Source organism: Pleurodeles waltl, chromosome 11 (assembly GCF_031143425.1).
Source record: "Pleurodeles waltl isolate 20211129_DDA chromosome 11, aPleWal1.hap1.20221129, whole genome shotgun sequence".
Taxonomy (NCBI): Eukaryota; Metazoa; Chordata; class Amphibia; order Caudata; family Salamandridae; genus Pleurodeles; species Pleurodeles waltl.
Window position 1 is genome coordinate 636,579,505 of NC_090450.1, and position 14,056 is coordinate 636,593,560.

A 14,056-nucleotide genomic window follows, 5' to 3' on the forward strand; every position below is an offset into this window, starting at 1 on the left:
CACTGACCGGAGAAACGGTAATGTATGACAGGTAAACAATTTAGTTATGTGGTTAGCTGTACAGGAAGGTGAGAGCAAACGAAGCAATACGGGGTCAAGTGCAGCAAAGGGGTCAGAGAGGTATGCAGATGTAGCACAGAGTAATGAAGGAGACACTTCAAGTAAAACGCAACTGTAGCCTGCAGGTGAGAGAAAGAGAGACAAAGAAAGAGAGAGTGAGAAACAAGGAAGGGGAAGAGGGATAGAGAATGGAAGAGAGAACGTGTGTGTGTGTGTGTGACAGAGGGAGTGTGTGTGTTTGTGTCTGATTGTTACGGATTCAGAGCATGTTATGAAGATTAATAATCGAAGTGGGCCTATGGAAGGATACTAGCCCCTTAGGAATTCCAGATGAACATGAGTCTAACGCCTCCTCTTCCTTTAGGAACATCTGCTTTCAGACCTCAGGTAATCATCTCCATGACAGATGCATGAACCGCTGGGGGTACATGCTGAAGGAGAGAAAAGGAGATGTCCCTAGGTGCTCTAACTTCTTGGAGGGCAGGGATTCGATGGTTCCAGGATAGGAGCTCCTCATTGTGCTAAAGATCATGCACTGGCACTCTGCTTGCCTATGGGAGGCTTGAACTAGGCTACCAGTGTATTATCTTAACACATGTTGCCTGGTGTTACTCAACGGTTGCTCTATTGACGTCCCTATATCCTTGGCTCCACATAGAAGCATCCATGGAACAGACCTGCGCCCATCTCACTATAATATTCTAACAGATTCTATTAGGGGAGAGTAAATGATTAAATTGTGTTAGCGGTTGAATATACGAGTGCCTTTTGACTGTATGTGGGTTTTTGTGGGTGTTTGCAACTGTACAAGCCCATGGAAGGTCTGGCCTCCTAGTTTGGAGACCACTGGTCTCTTTCAAGGGGATCGGAGTTCTTCACCACTGACAGAGTCTCACTCTTGCTTCCCCCACTCACCCCTTGGCTTTAAATGTAATGTTTTTGATCACAGGGTCTTCAATTCTCAAACGTGGCCTCTTAAGATGGTCAGCAAGCAACACACACTAGAGCAGAGTGGCACTAGCACCTCTGATGTCAACTCCCTTTATCTGCCTATGATGTCGTGAGACTATGAATAGTACGATATTTGGGCAGATAGGCTGACAGACACATATACACATTTATGGACAGATGAATATCTGCAGCAAGAATGATAGAGAGCGAGAATTTTGTCATGTGGACAGTCATGCAAAAAGAAGGGCATACAAATAGAACATATATTTAATATATATGTAGCTTTATATTGCAGCCACAACGCTATCCAGCCACTTGAGAGAGTTCTATGCCGAGTAGACACATATTACATACATATGGCCACTAAAGGAATGTAATGCAGGCAGGATATGTAGTCGTTGCTAAGCAAGGGGAACAGATAAATAACAGCTCCAAGGGTCACGTCACTCTATGTATTTACATGAACCCTGGAATTCCGAGCCCTACCTCCTCCTGGAGTGGGAAAGTTCCCTGTGTCACCACACATCTGTGAAGTCCATTACATTCTTGATGTCTTTACAGCCGTAAGATGGCTCGTTATGTCAACGTTAACAGTGTAGGGCTGGTATGTGGGAGCTTTTTACTGCTCTCCATGCTGCACACTACGGAAGAACTTTGTTTCCATGCTCACTGCTGGCCCTGTGTTGAGACTCGGGGGGTCCCCGACTACATTGAGTTTAGTTTCTACCCACATCCTTGAGTCAGACTGCTTGCACATCACACAGCGCTAATACTGCATCAGACTCGAAGAATGACTGTATTTGCTGCAGAACGTACTCATGGCTCACAGGAAAGATACAAGTGCTGTAGTAAAATAGTGTGGCGGAGGGAGACCACCTTAGTCTATGGTGGCTAGAGTTTCACTCACTCTGAATTCTGATTGCTATTCTGAAGTGCTGTGTTATTTTGTAAAGGTTGTGGAAGTGGTGAGTTGCTTTCTTTCTTAACATTTTAAAGAAAAGTGGAGATTAAGCGTTAGTAGATAGTTTTCTTGTCATTTATTTTGTGTCTGCATTGGCTGTTTTCCAGAGCACCTGACCTGTAAAAAGGGTAGAGTCATAGCCCTGGCCCATTAACTGTAGACCATTACTTGGCAAGAGTCAACCCCAGAATGGAGGATGCATTAACTTGTTGTATCCCTATATTCTGAGAAAGGTGAGCCAACAAACGAATGGACTCCCTAACCATTTGGCAAGCAGAAGAGAAGGGCTTGGATCAGAAAGCAAAAAGCAGCAAAGCCAGCCACACACCAGCTACATGGCATCCATCTTGGTTGACTGGCAGTCATTCTGAGACTTTCACAGTAGCCAACTGTCGAAGGGAAGCCTTATGAATTCGACATGGGTGTGTCCCTCTACTGAAATAATAGTGTAATGTCCCCAGTGAAATAATCTACTTACTGCTGCACTGATGACATTGTTGTTTGGAGTGCTTGAACAAAAATGTTGATGGCATCAGCATGTAACCACAGACTTGGCCATCTATGGTGGAAATTGAAAAGTGACTAGGGGGATACACTCTTTAACAAAGACTTCTCTAGCTCTCAGCTTGTTGTACAGAAACTACAGTGATCCGGTACTTTAAAGTCGGTCAGCTATGCATTGCAATTTCCAAAATACATAGGATTGCAAGGGTAAAGCCAAGGGCTGTTAAAATGGTGTACCACTGACAGTGAGTCACACACAAGCCTACCAGTTGGCTCAATGTCACAGTGCATAGTTTTATTTTTTCCAAAACTGGGGTTTCCATTCACAAATCACAGTTCTGGTGTGTTTGATCAGCTGCTGCCACTGAACTGAACCAATACTACAACTCCCAGAATGCATTGATATATTCGATGAAAAACCAGGGTAGGAAACTAAGCAGGAAACTCTAGTCATATGGACATCCAATGGTGCGCCAGATGCCCTTTTTAGATCGTGGGCACAAGTGCTTTGACTTGTTGTAAGTCTTGTGGGTTTTTAACCATGCCCACCGCACGCCCATCACTTTCACTAATTTGTAGGCTTGCCTTTCAAAAATCCTTTGTTATTATTGGTAAATAAGGGCCAGATGTAGCAAAGGTTTTACCCATTCTGTGTCTATGTGAAAAAGTGTTCGTACATATGGCCCTAAATGCTTTACATTTGTTGCTCCCTGCTACATGACTAATTACACGACTGCCGAAACGTTTGAATGCGAGAGAACTTCTTCTTCTTGTGTCTCTCCTACCCTCTCATGCTCATGGTGGCCAGGGCGCTTAAAACCGGATCACTTATGTCAACTGTTTTACTTTTCATTTTCAATTTAAGTGGCAAGAAAAGTCCAGTTCGGAATTTACAACGCTAATAGCTCTAACTCCAACAAACGCGAGTCCCATTGCATTGCAGACGCTCGCTATTGTTCTCTTACTGAAGATAGCACTCCAAGGTTTAAGCACCCCAAAAATAAACCTTGTTATTCTCTTGTTTCTCGAAGCAAACAATGAAAACGAGATAATGACAGCCCTTCCTTACAGGAGAGAGACTTACAAATGCACACCTCACACTTTGGCACTGAATGTTTTTTTTCTTTTTATTTATGAGCCCAGCATTGGCCATACATCAGCGCGTTGAAACCAGAGACCGCTTTAACTGCCAAGCAGCTGGGCCACTGTCCCAGGAGCCTGGATGCAGTGCAAGGAGTGCATGCGCTCCTGCGTTATTTATTTCATTTTATTTAAAGGGCCCCTGAGCACTTTCGAATGAGGTTTTCATTTGCTTTTTATTCCTTTGGCTAACAGAGCACAGAAGGAGGGTTAAGGGTGTCAGCGCTGACACCTGCTGCCTCCAGAGGCAGACACACCCGTAGGGAAACGGAGAAATGGTAAGTGGCTGGGGCATCTAGGAAGAACAGCGAGCTGGGGCAGAGTCAGCCACAAGTTCACCCTTGTCTCTGCCACACTGCTTCCTGTACCACACCCTGTAATGAAATCTCAAAATTGAGACAGGGATTATGGGTCGTCCTGTCCTGGCTGCTCAAAGCACTTTGAGGCTCCAGAGGTATTTATTATATGACCATGTAGGCCTCAACCTGAGAAAGTTATAACGAATAACTGAAAGTTGAAAGTCCTAAGAGATTTACTAAAATCGGATTTGGGCAAATAGTTTTTCATTGAATTGTTTGCCCCAAAGAATGCCATTTGTTACAAATACAAAATATGAATTAAAGGGTGAGCAATTTATTGCCTGGGTCTACCACAACCGCCCTTAGATCTCAACAAAAGTGTTTCTCTTCTGTTCAGCTGCCTTTTTGTTCAGGCGACTGACTGTTTCAGGCACCTCTTCCTTGCAAAAAACATCACAGCAGCCCCACCGTTTGAATATGCGGTCACGCTTCGGAAATGCAATAGAGCCCTAAATATCATGCATTTTGATATGTTTGCTAAATCTAGGAGCGGGCCACATCTTAGAAATTACATTTTCTGTGGCAGTACTGCTTTTCAAACTTCTCTGATGGCAAATAGAACTGTAACGACTTACAAAAGTGAATTTGAAAGAAGAACAGCCACATTTCTTACCTGGAAACGCCGCATATCTCTGGGATTTCCAGCTGTTTTCAAACAATTCTGATTGCACTTGAGAAAGAACTTTAAGAAGAATCTGTGAAAAGACAAAAACAAAAGTGTTGCCACTGTTACTCTTTCCTTCACTTCTGAAAAGTTGTATTTGTCTCAAAACACATGAAGATATTTTACAGAGCTCCATGGAGAACTTACAAAAAAATTCATTTTCTATGGCTGCTCCAAAAGTTCGCTAGCAAATTATATCCTTCAGGAAATACTGTGTCCATCTCACAATTCTCTCTCTCTCTCTCTCTCTCTCTCTCTCTCTCTCTCTCTCTCTGTCTCTCTCTATGTCTCTCTGTCTCTCTCTATGTCTCTCTGTCGCTCGAAACATATGTTGAGGACATTGGGTTCTTTCTCAAAAACTGGAGCCTTCATACGTATTCTGGGAATACTGGGACCATTACAAAAATTATCTTGGGAATACTAGGGCCAACGATAATACCGAGGTCATTGCAAACAACACTAGGGTGATCCAAAAAAAACCCTGGTGTGCCGGGGCTGTCCCAGTTACAATTAAGGAATACAAACATCAAAAAAATAATCCAGGTGCATCTAAAACGCACACCACAGGATATCCAGGGCAATTCCCAAAATATGTCGGGAATACTGTATCCTTCTAGAAAACTGTTCCATCTCTGTAAATATACTACAGAAACAATAGGGTTAGCTTCAAATAATTCAAAAATATTGGCATTTAAAAAAAAACACTTTTGAAATTCTGGGACCATCCCCAAAATTGTTGAAATAAACCAGAAATTCTTGAGCCTCTACAAACAGAGTCCGGGTATTCCAAAAGACTCACAAAAATAATCTTGGAATACTGAAGCCATCCCAAACACAATGTGGAAATAGTGTTGAACCCACAAGAATATGTGAGAAATAAAGATACATTTTAAAAAACGATTCCAATATATGAGGGACATCATAAATATTGTATCAAAAATAGAGAAGTCATTTTGAAGCTTCAGAAATATCTAAAAATGTATTTTACTCTGAGATTAATCCACAAGCAGGCAGCTATAACAATGGTACATGATGTCATATTCGTACACCAGGTCTCTTCTTGCCCTTCCTGTGCAATGCTTTGCAACAATACAACTGTATCATGCCATGATTTACAGGCAGCTTCTCCAATGCCAACCTGTTCCACTGTAACTGTGCTGATGGTCACGTCAGTCTATAGCAACGCCAGAAGACACCACAACTGCGCTGGAACGTCAGCTGTGCTTCAATCATTTCCATCTTTGCCAATATAGTATGACATCAATTCTGCTGTAATATCACCACCATACACAGGCGTAATGCAGCTAGACGACACGACAAATACACTTTAGCTTCACCCATGACTTCATCATATTCAGCTGTAACAAAAACAGGAGACCCACAATTGCACCGGAGTTTAGCATGTGATCTCACCCTATGCAGAAAATGGAGGTGACATCACAACTGAACTCCATCTTCAGCTGTTATCTAATCATATTCAGTATTTACAACGACTGTTGGCATCACTCTTGCCAATTAACATCCAAGGTAAGGCAATTATACCAAAATGAATAAAGCCAGTTGAAATCTAAGAAACTTTCTAACTTTACCTTTGAAGTAGCCGATGCGAGATGGCCTCAGAACCGAACTGTAATATCAGCTGTGGCCTTCTAACAGTTATCTAATGATGTCACATCAGTCTCTGGTTACAAATGCGAAGATACTGCCTATGATACAAATCCCCTCAATGTAACTCTCTGCCATTACAAAGTGTCTCAAAGTAGTATCTGCAGTGGAGTTTATATGGGTCTACTTTACTGCCACAAGCACAGTTCATGAAAAATACCCATTGCTGGTAAAATGGTGCAGTGTATCAAGTCGAGCGCTTTCAGTCGGGATGTGTGTCCCACTTAGAGGCTACAGGTTTGAATATTACCACTGGAGCTGATGTCTTTCTCTCTCCCACAGGCAGTGAAACGGGTACCTTTGAGTTGGATTATTTGGGTGATAAAACACCTCTCAATTAGTGGCAAGAGATCATTGAGTTTGTTCACCTTTGCTGTATAAATGGTCATTATTATTCCAAATTGATGCTAAATCTGCAAGAATCTCCCTCCATCCATTCCCAAATATTATGACTTCTCAGAATGGAGCCCAAGTCAAGCTTTTAAGCATTAAGAAGCTGACGATAAATATTTTGATCACCTTCGCGGCCAGTTTGGGGAAGGGAGATAGGTAAAAGCCTGTCTATCAAAGATGATGTGTTCATCAGTGGCACAGTAAGGAGAGAACTCTTTTTTATAGAAGGGATATACATTTCTTAGGACAAAGGGGATAGAATCCCTAAAAACCGAGGGGGCGGCATAGACCTGGCTTATTTATTTACTTGCGTTGCTCGTTGGTTTCCTCAATAAAAAAAAAAACAGCTTTTGCAGTAAGTTTAAGTCCCAGGTGAGCTAGGCCTAGTTCCGTTCTGTTCCTATGACAACGAAATTTTTACCGCAGTCCCAAAGTCCCAGCAGAACTCGCACATTCATGCCTTGAATTAGAACTTTAAAGGAAAAGCTCGTTCGACGTCGAGCGAGGAAAAATAAACTACGCACCTCGTTTTATACCATGAGCCCTGCTCATTTCTTTTTCAACCGAGATTAAAAAAGGAGCATACAAAATTCGAGGGGAGGCTTTTGTTTTATTGTTTTTTCTTTTTGAAAATGGTGGATGAACACGTATTTGCTTGACACATCAAGAAGAAAATAAGATCGTAGGGCCGCGGTACATGAAAAATATTTTCTTCTTTGCTGATTCAGACACTAACGCTGCAGAGCATGGAATGCCTAAAATATTCAGAAAGACAAACTGAATTTCTATATTTTATATGTTTACGTCTTTTGCACAATTTCGCATTATAATTGAGCAGCCTTCAAATCTCTGGGCGTAGTTGCTGCTCAGGTTTGCCCCATGGGCCAATACTTTGAATATGAGTGTTTAAAAAGTCTTCACGAGCATCACCATACAAAAGAATCTGAAAAATATGTACATTCAGAAGTGTTTCATCCCGGTACCAGATATTCTAAAAAGCCCTCTTGAACATTACTGGGCAAAGAAAAAGTGTCTTGAAAGGATGTGTAAAGTGAGTCTCTCTTCTTTAACTCTGACAGATCCAAGTGCTCTTTACTACATCTCTAAGCAAAAGCAGAGTATACATATACTTGTAGGATCTATACAGTGATGGCCTTTTCTTTGTATGTGGGGTGTTGGGAAAACACTGTGGGACAAAGGCTGTGAAGAGCATTGTCCTGGAAGAGCCTCTAAAGAATAGTGCTCTGCTAAGGCTGCAAACTGTTTACAACTTGCTTGAGCATCAATGGACTGCTGCAATTTAAAAGTATGATGGTCGGATCCATAAGGTGAAGAATTTTGCTATGACAGTTAAACATTTGGAGCTCAGGATTGAGAATTTATTACCAACCTCTAGAAGGTGTGAGATTAACTCTTATATCTTAGAAACCTTAAAGAACCACTGTTACCCACAAGGAGTATAATTAAGATCCAAATATGGACTTCTGCCTCTCTAGGCCCTTCTATAATATCCTGCCCTGTGTTTCCAGTTGCTTGCTAGGTCTCAGAAAGCAAGTTCAGTGCATAGTATCATGACCAGAAAATGAATAAAATGGCACAGAGAATATCGGTACACTCCAAGACTGTAGCTGATAAAAGTTACAAAGGGAGATAAAAGTTGACACCGAAAAAAACATATAAATGGGAGACGATGGTTACTGCTAATAATGAGCAGATTAAAAAAAACATGATTGTTCAAGTGAAAACCACAAGACCTTCTGTACACATCTAAAACATATTGTGGTAGGATACTGATCAAGATTTAAGGATTATTCTGACCTAACCCTCCTGTATTCATGCACAATATCAACCTTTAAATATCACACTGCAAAAAATTCACCTGCATGATATGATCAAGGTAAGTAGATGTGGATTTTGGATAGTAAAACTATACTCCCCTGCGTATGCTCACCTTGACAATATTGAGAAAGACAATATCTTGCAGTCCATATTTTTGAGAGTCAATGTTTCTGTAACAGTATTTTGGCATTAAACCCACTATATCAATTCCCAACTGAAGTTCCAGAAACCATGATATTTACACGTGGTCCAGGGCAAGAAAGCATGGAGTCCTTCATCTTGCTTCTTAACCAAGATATGAGTTTTTTCAGTGACTTCAAAATGTTGTACTTTAGATAACAGTCACATGAAATAAATGGGAGCCTGTAATGCTTACAATCGAGCCCTCTAACTAGCGTATGACAGTGGATGTTGGAGGACGAAACACATTTGGGCTCTCTGGAAGGAGTCGGCTTCTAGCCACGTCACACTAGAGGTTCATTAATGTAGCCAACACGCGTTTGGATTATATCATTTGCTGCTCCAAAAAAGCTTTTCAATCCTTCTGCATTTGCAGCCTTTTTTTATAAGATACACTTGTTCACTCGCTGCCTCACCAGTGTGCTCTACTGTTCTTTTACAAACCAGGTCCCAAAGTTATGCTTCATTTCATCCTGCGGCCGACTGAATCTCAGGATGGGTTGAAGTCCAGCAGCTGGTTTTATTACAGCTGTGTAATGCTACAAGGTTGCCCTGCTCTCCACTCTTTTGTCAACATGTTGCATTGCTATACCAGGAAGCTGCACCTTCAAAAAAGCAGTCATCTGTTTCACCTTCTGCGCACGGTACGACATGCCACTCCCTCCCAGGTTTCTGATGCTGCACATTTTGAGTACAATGCTAACTCCTGGATGCACAGGGTCAATACGCCTAAACATACTCTAAAATGTAAAGAGTTTAGCTTATTATATTTAATTTACATTTTTTATATTGGCCAAAATTGACGAATGGGTTCTGCAGAGCACCAGATACACAAGGAAAAGTGGTAGGGAAACTATAGGAAGTATGAACAAGCATTTGATAGCTAAAGTTTGGCAGAAGAAGTAGGTCAACAGTTGTATTCAAATCATCCGCTGGTTGACTTGTGGCCAAGATGCAATGGAAGATAGATCCAAAGGGAGGGCCTTGAATGTGCAGAAATCTGCACTTATACCATTTCTGTCTCACTGGGAACATTATGGTGCGGTTTTGGGATGCCCACCATAGTCTTCTGATCTCAATGAAATCATGGAATTTCTTTCACTTGCACAGAGGTGGCACTGGTCACTTCTCCTCACTTTAGTTGAGCTTAAACCAGGGGAGACACAGGCCAACGTTCTTAGGTTGTAGCTCTCATTGTTCCACGGGGACAAATGATTTGTTCAGCTGTAAGCACTATTCCTATTGAGACTCCATAGCCCAAGACAGTTTTGCTGAGTTGCAGTTGACATCATGCAGGGGTGACTAAGTCATTCTGTGAATCCTTCCTTCCCATTATGCAAGGGTGATTCAAAACACGTTACGAGTTGTAAGTCCAATCGTGCAGTGCTGAGGAGGGCCAATGTTTTTAGGCTTTGCATCACATTGCCTGGGCATTGTACAAGACACATTTTATAAGTCGTTATTCCTATTGTGCAGACTGGTACCACTTTCGTGGAGATGGTGGTTCCACTTCCCGGGAATGGCAAGGGACACTTTCTAAGTATCTGTTCTAATAGCACATCGCTGGCACAGGACGCTTGTTTCACTATTTTGCGTGCAGCCCAGGAAGCGCCATGGTAAACAAAGCTGCTGGTCTTATCCATTCTGCATGGGTGGTAGAAATACCTATGCTACCCTTGATTCCAACTGAGCACAGGTGGTACAACACTTTTTAGGTGGTCTTCAGTTCTGAACGGTCAAGGGTGTCCAAAGACATGTTTGGTAGACTTATGCTAAGTTGATCTTCTCAAGGCCTAAGCCTGTTTTTATAATGCAGGGCTTGCATATGGATATTTTGTTGCCCTGTGGCTTCCGTTGCCAAGGAGTGACAGAGGACATCTGCTGAAACGCTGTTCTCACAGTGCAAGGGTGGCACACAAATGTTTACTGCGCAGCAGCTCCAACTGCACAAGCAAATTTTTCAATAAGTGGAAAAACGTGTGGCCCAGAAGAATAGCAGCTCAATACAGCCTCAAATATGAGGCATGAGATAATGGCAGTCAAGAGTGAAGGTCCAGGAGTGGCTGTCAAAGACTCAGTTTTAATGGGCAAAGATCATATTAATGTTTATTGTTATTGGCACCGGTATGCTCCTCAGCAGGACAGAACATGGGAAGTCGCTCTTGGAGGGTCCAAACTCAAACAGTGCATAGGCGGGTGTATATCATGTGCACTGCAATTCTGCAGACCTAGACAAGCTGTTTGGCAGGAGATGGTGGCTTCTGGCCGACAGCACAATTTTATCTAGGACATGGGAGTCCCTCAACAGTTGGAAGCAGGCTAGATTTGCAGAATGTCCACAGAAAGTGTGCTTAAATACTGTGAATCTAAATGGAATGTACTTATTTAGTCATTGGTTATCCTGAAAGTGTGCAATGGATACAGACCTTCTGTACCTGCTTTGGTCTCCCCTCATTTACATAGTCAGTGGGTATCTTGAAAACCAGACATGTTTCTTGGCCATTGTGCACCGTAGATGGACATCCCTGATCAAAGGACATTCGGTTGACAAAAAGATAGGCATTTCTGTGCTTTCAAATGCACACCAGCCCACAGGACAAAAATCTGGTACACAAGTTCTGTGTAAATGCGCCACACATCTTCAACATGCTTTATGCAGTCCTGACCACTTTCCATTCCATGGCCTTGATAAAAAAACATTGCCTCACAACATGTGAATATATCACTGTGGTGGCTCAACACACATTAGCCATGTCTTACAGCCCTTTCACCTCTTGTTACAGAGATCTGAATCACAGCGACAGCCGAAGGCATTTAAAATACTAAGTAATGGCGGTTTCAGCCTAGCTTCTAATGGATGCACGCTGCCTAAATGATCTTTATTAGGACAGCCACCCACAAGCTCACAAGTATTAGTTCAGCACATCGGGAGTAATCGTTTGCAGTTCCTCAAGGATGTGGGTAAGAAACGTTTTAATTCTGCAGAGTCTTTTGAAGAGCAACTCTTCTGCTGTAAGAATTACCACAGTTAAATTGCAGAGAGTATTTTAGGGGGGGGAAAGTGCAAAGACAGTGATGGGGAAAATATGTGTAGCACAATGGTTTACAGTCCTCATTGTTTAGCTCCCCTCCTCTGCAAACAAAACACACACACAAGCATTGGCAAAGCCAATAAGTACAACCTGCATTTTGCGAACTGGCAAAAGCATTGAAAAGAGACCTACTGCAAAGAGAAAAAAAAAAAAAGAGTTTCCATATACAATGTATCAATGAGATACAGGTTTTAATGTATAATGATTCAGAGAACTTTAAAAAAAAAAAAAGTTCATTATTCATTACAACTGCAACGCAAGCACTTCATTGGCGGTGGTATGCAAAACCAAACAGGCATTATTAGTATGATATGAGAGAAAAACTCCTCTGGGTGAAGTCAAAGCCTACTGTATATCAACTTTAAGACCTGGTTACAATATGCCTTCCAGGCAGCTGTGATGTCAAGCCAGACCTAATAAGACCCAAACTTCAAGAGACTACTAACATCATTCTCATCCGAGTCATCTGTCACCACTATTCTACACACTTAGGGGGTGATTCTAAGTTCCCCCACCAAAATACTGCTCCGCGGTCGAAAGACCGCTGAGGGTATTTTGGGATTTGCCCTGGGCTGGCGGGCGGCCGCCAAAAGGCCGCCCGCCAGCCCAGGGCAAATCAACCTTCCCACGAGGACGCCAGCTCAGAATTGAGCCGGCGTAGTGGGAAGGTGCGAAGGGTGCAGTGGCACCCGTCGCGTATTTCAGTGTCTGCATAGCAGACACTGAAATACTTTGTGGGGCCCCCAGGGGCCCCGCGGCACCCCCTACCGCCATCCTGTTCCTGGCGGGAGACCCGCCAGGAACAGGATGGCGGTAGGGGGTGTCAGAATCCCCATGGCGGCGGAGCGCGCTCCGCCGCCATGGAGGATTCTGCAGGGCAGCGGGAAACCGGCGGGAGTCCGCCGGTTTCCCGCATCTGACCGCGGCCGAACCGCCGCGGTCAGAATGCCCTGCGGGGCACCGCCGGTCTGTCGGCGGTGCTCCCGCCGACCCTGGCCCAGGCGGTCTCGGACAGCCGGGGTCAGAATGACCCCCTTAAATTTTCGAATTCCCTCTCACAAGCTCAACATATTATGACATGTCGACCTGATAATGCGTTTCACCATTACCTATCCTTTTGAAGGGCAGTTTAAGTTCACACATGTCAATGTGAACTGGTTAAAAACGTCCACGCAACAAGATGACGTCCCCCAGAGTAAACCAGTGGCTTCCAACGTCCGGACTGCCCTGGTCTCGGTCACAAATTCTACGACACAAATTAAAATTATAGTTCCCTTCATTCTTTGCAGGGTGGCACAAGCCTGAGTGACACATCTGTCGAGTGCTGGAAAGGCTCCTGAAAGGCATTGTTTCGTTTATTTATGTACTGGGAACCCTAAAAGGCACTATGTGCTCTCTACGCGCCTTTTCAGAGCAACAGGAAGTTCAGGTCGAATGACTGACATGACCAAAACACCGCCCATTGAAATGTGGCACGGTAATCCGAAGTGTGCCAAAGGTTCTGAGTTTAGAGTCCCAAATGTAAGAATATCACTCAACTTGAGTGACACTTGGCAGTCCATATACAGCACGATGAAATCATTTGGCCCTCCTGGCCAAGGAACTGATCAAGGGATGAGGAACACGTGCAGATGTGTCGCATGTGCAGATGTGTCTGTCAATTTTCTGTCCATCGTTTGACGATTGATGCGCGAGCACACGGCAACCCTACAGGAGAGCAACCCTGACATTTTAATGCAAAGAGGCCTGTAGTCTCAACAGGCGCATAAATATATAGTGTTAAAAAATAAAATATACGTCCGGCCAGTTGGAGTCGAGGCGCCACATGCACTGTTGTAAAGGGAAATCGTGACACTTTCAGAAAATCCTGTGGCTCTATCAACTCTGAACAGGACTAAGGCCTAGTGAGGCATGCATTAAAGCACCACTTTGTGGCACTTAGAAGACAGTGCTATATGACAGTTCTTTATGGCGCTGTTTTGTGGGACCTGCAAGCAACTTGTTGCTCACAGCGTCAAATTCTGGTGAGGCCAGCTCAACCTGTCTCCTTCCGAGATCAATAAAATGAGTATCATTGGGTGGGGTAACTGTAACATGTGACATTAACTAACGCCTTCTGACTTCGCGGACCGACAGCTACATAAAATATCAATTATTATGCATTCGCTGAACCAAGAACCAACAAATGCTTGTGATTTGTAAGAGGTTAAGTTTTAGGCCCGTGCATATAGTGGCCCATTTATCTAGC

General features: G+C 43.2%; 1 protein-coding gene across 4 annotated transcripts in view; it reads right to left on the reverse strand.

Annotated features, from left to right (window-relative positions):
• The window catches only part of EBF2 (EBF transcription factor 2), a 193,842-nt gene that overhangs the window by 46,243 nt on the left and 133,543 nt on the right, over window positions 1-14,056 (reverse strand). For all 4 annotated transcript variants that reach the window (XM_069214155.1, XM_069214154.1, XM_069214151.1 and 1 more), the window contains exon 7: window positions 4,589-4,670. In XM_069214155.1, coding sequence (XP_069070256.1) covers window positions 4,589-4,670 — 82 coding nt within the window. The remainder of the gene's footprint in view (window positions 1-4,588; window positions 4,671-14,056) is intronic.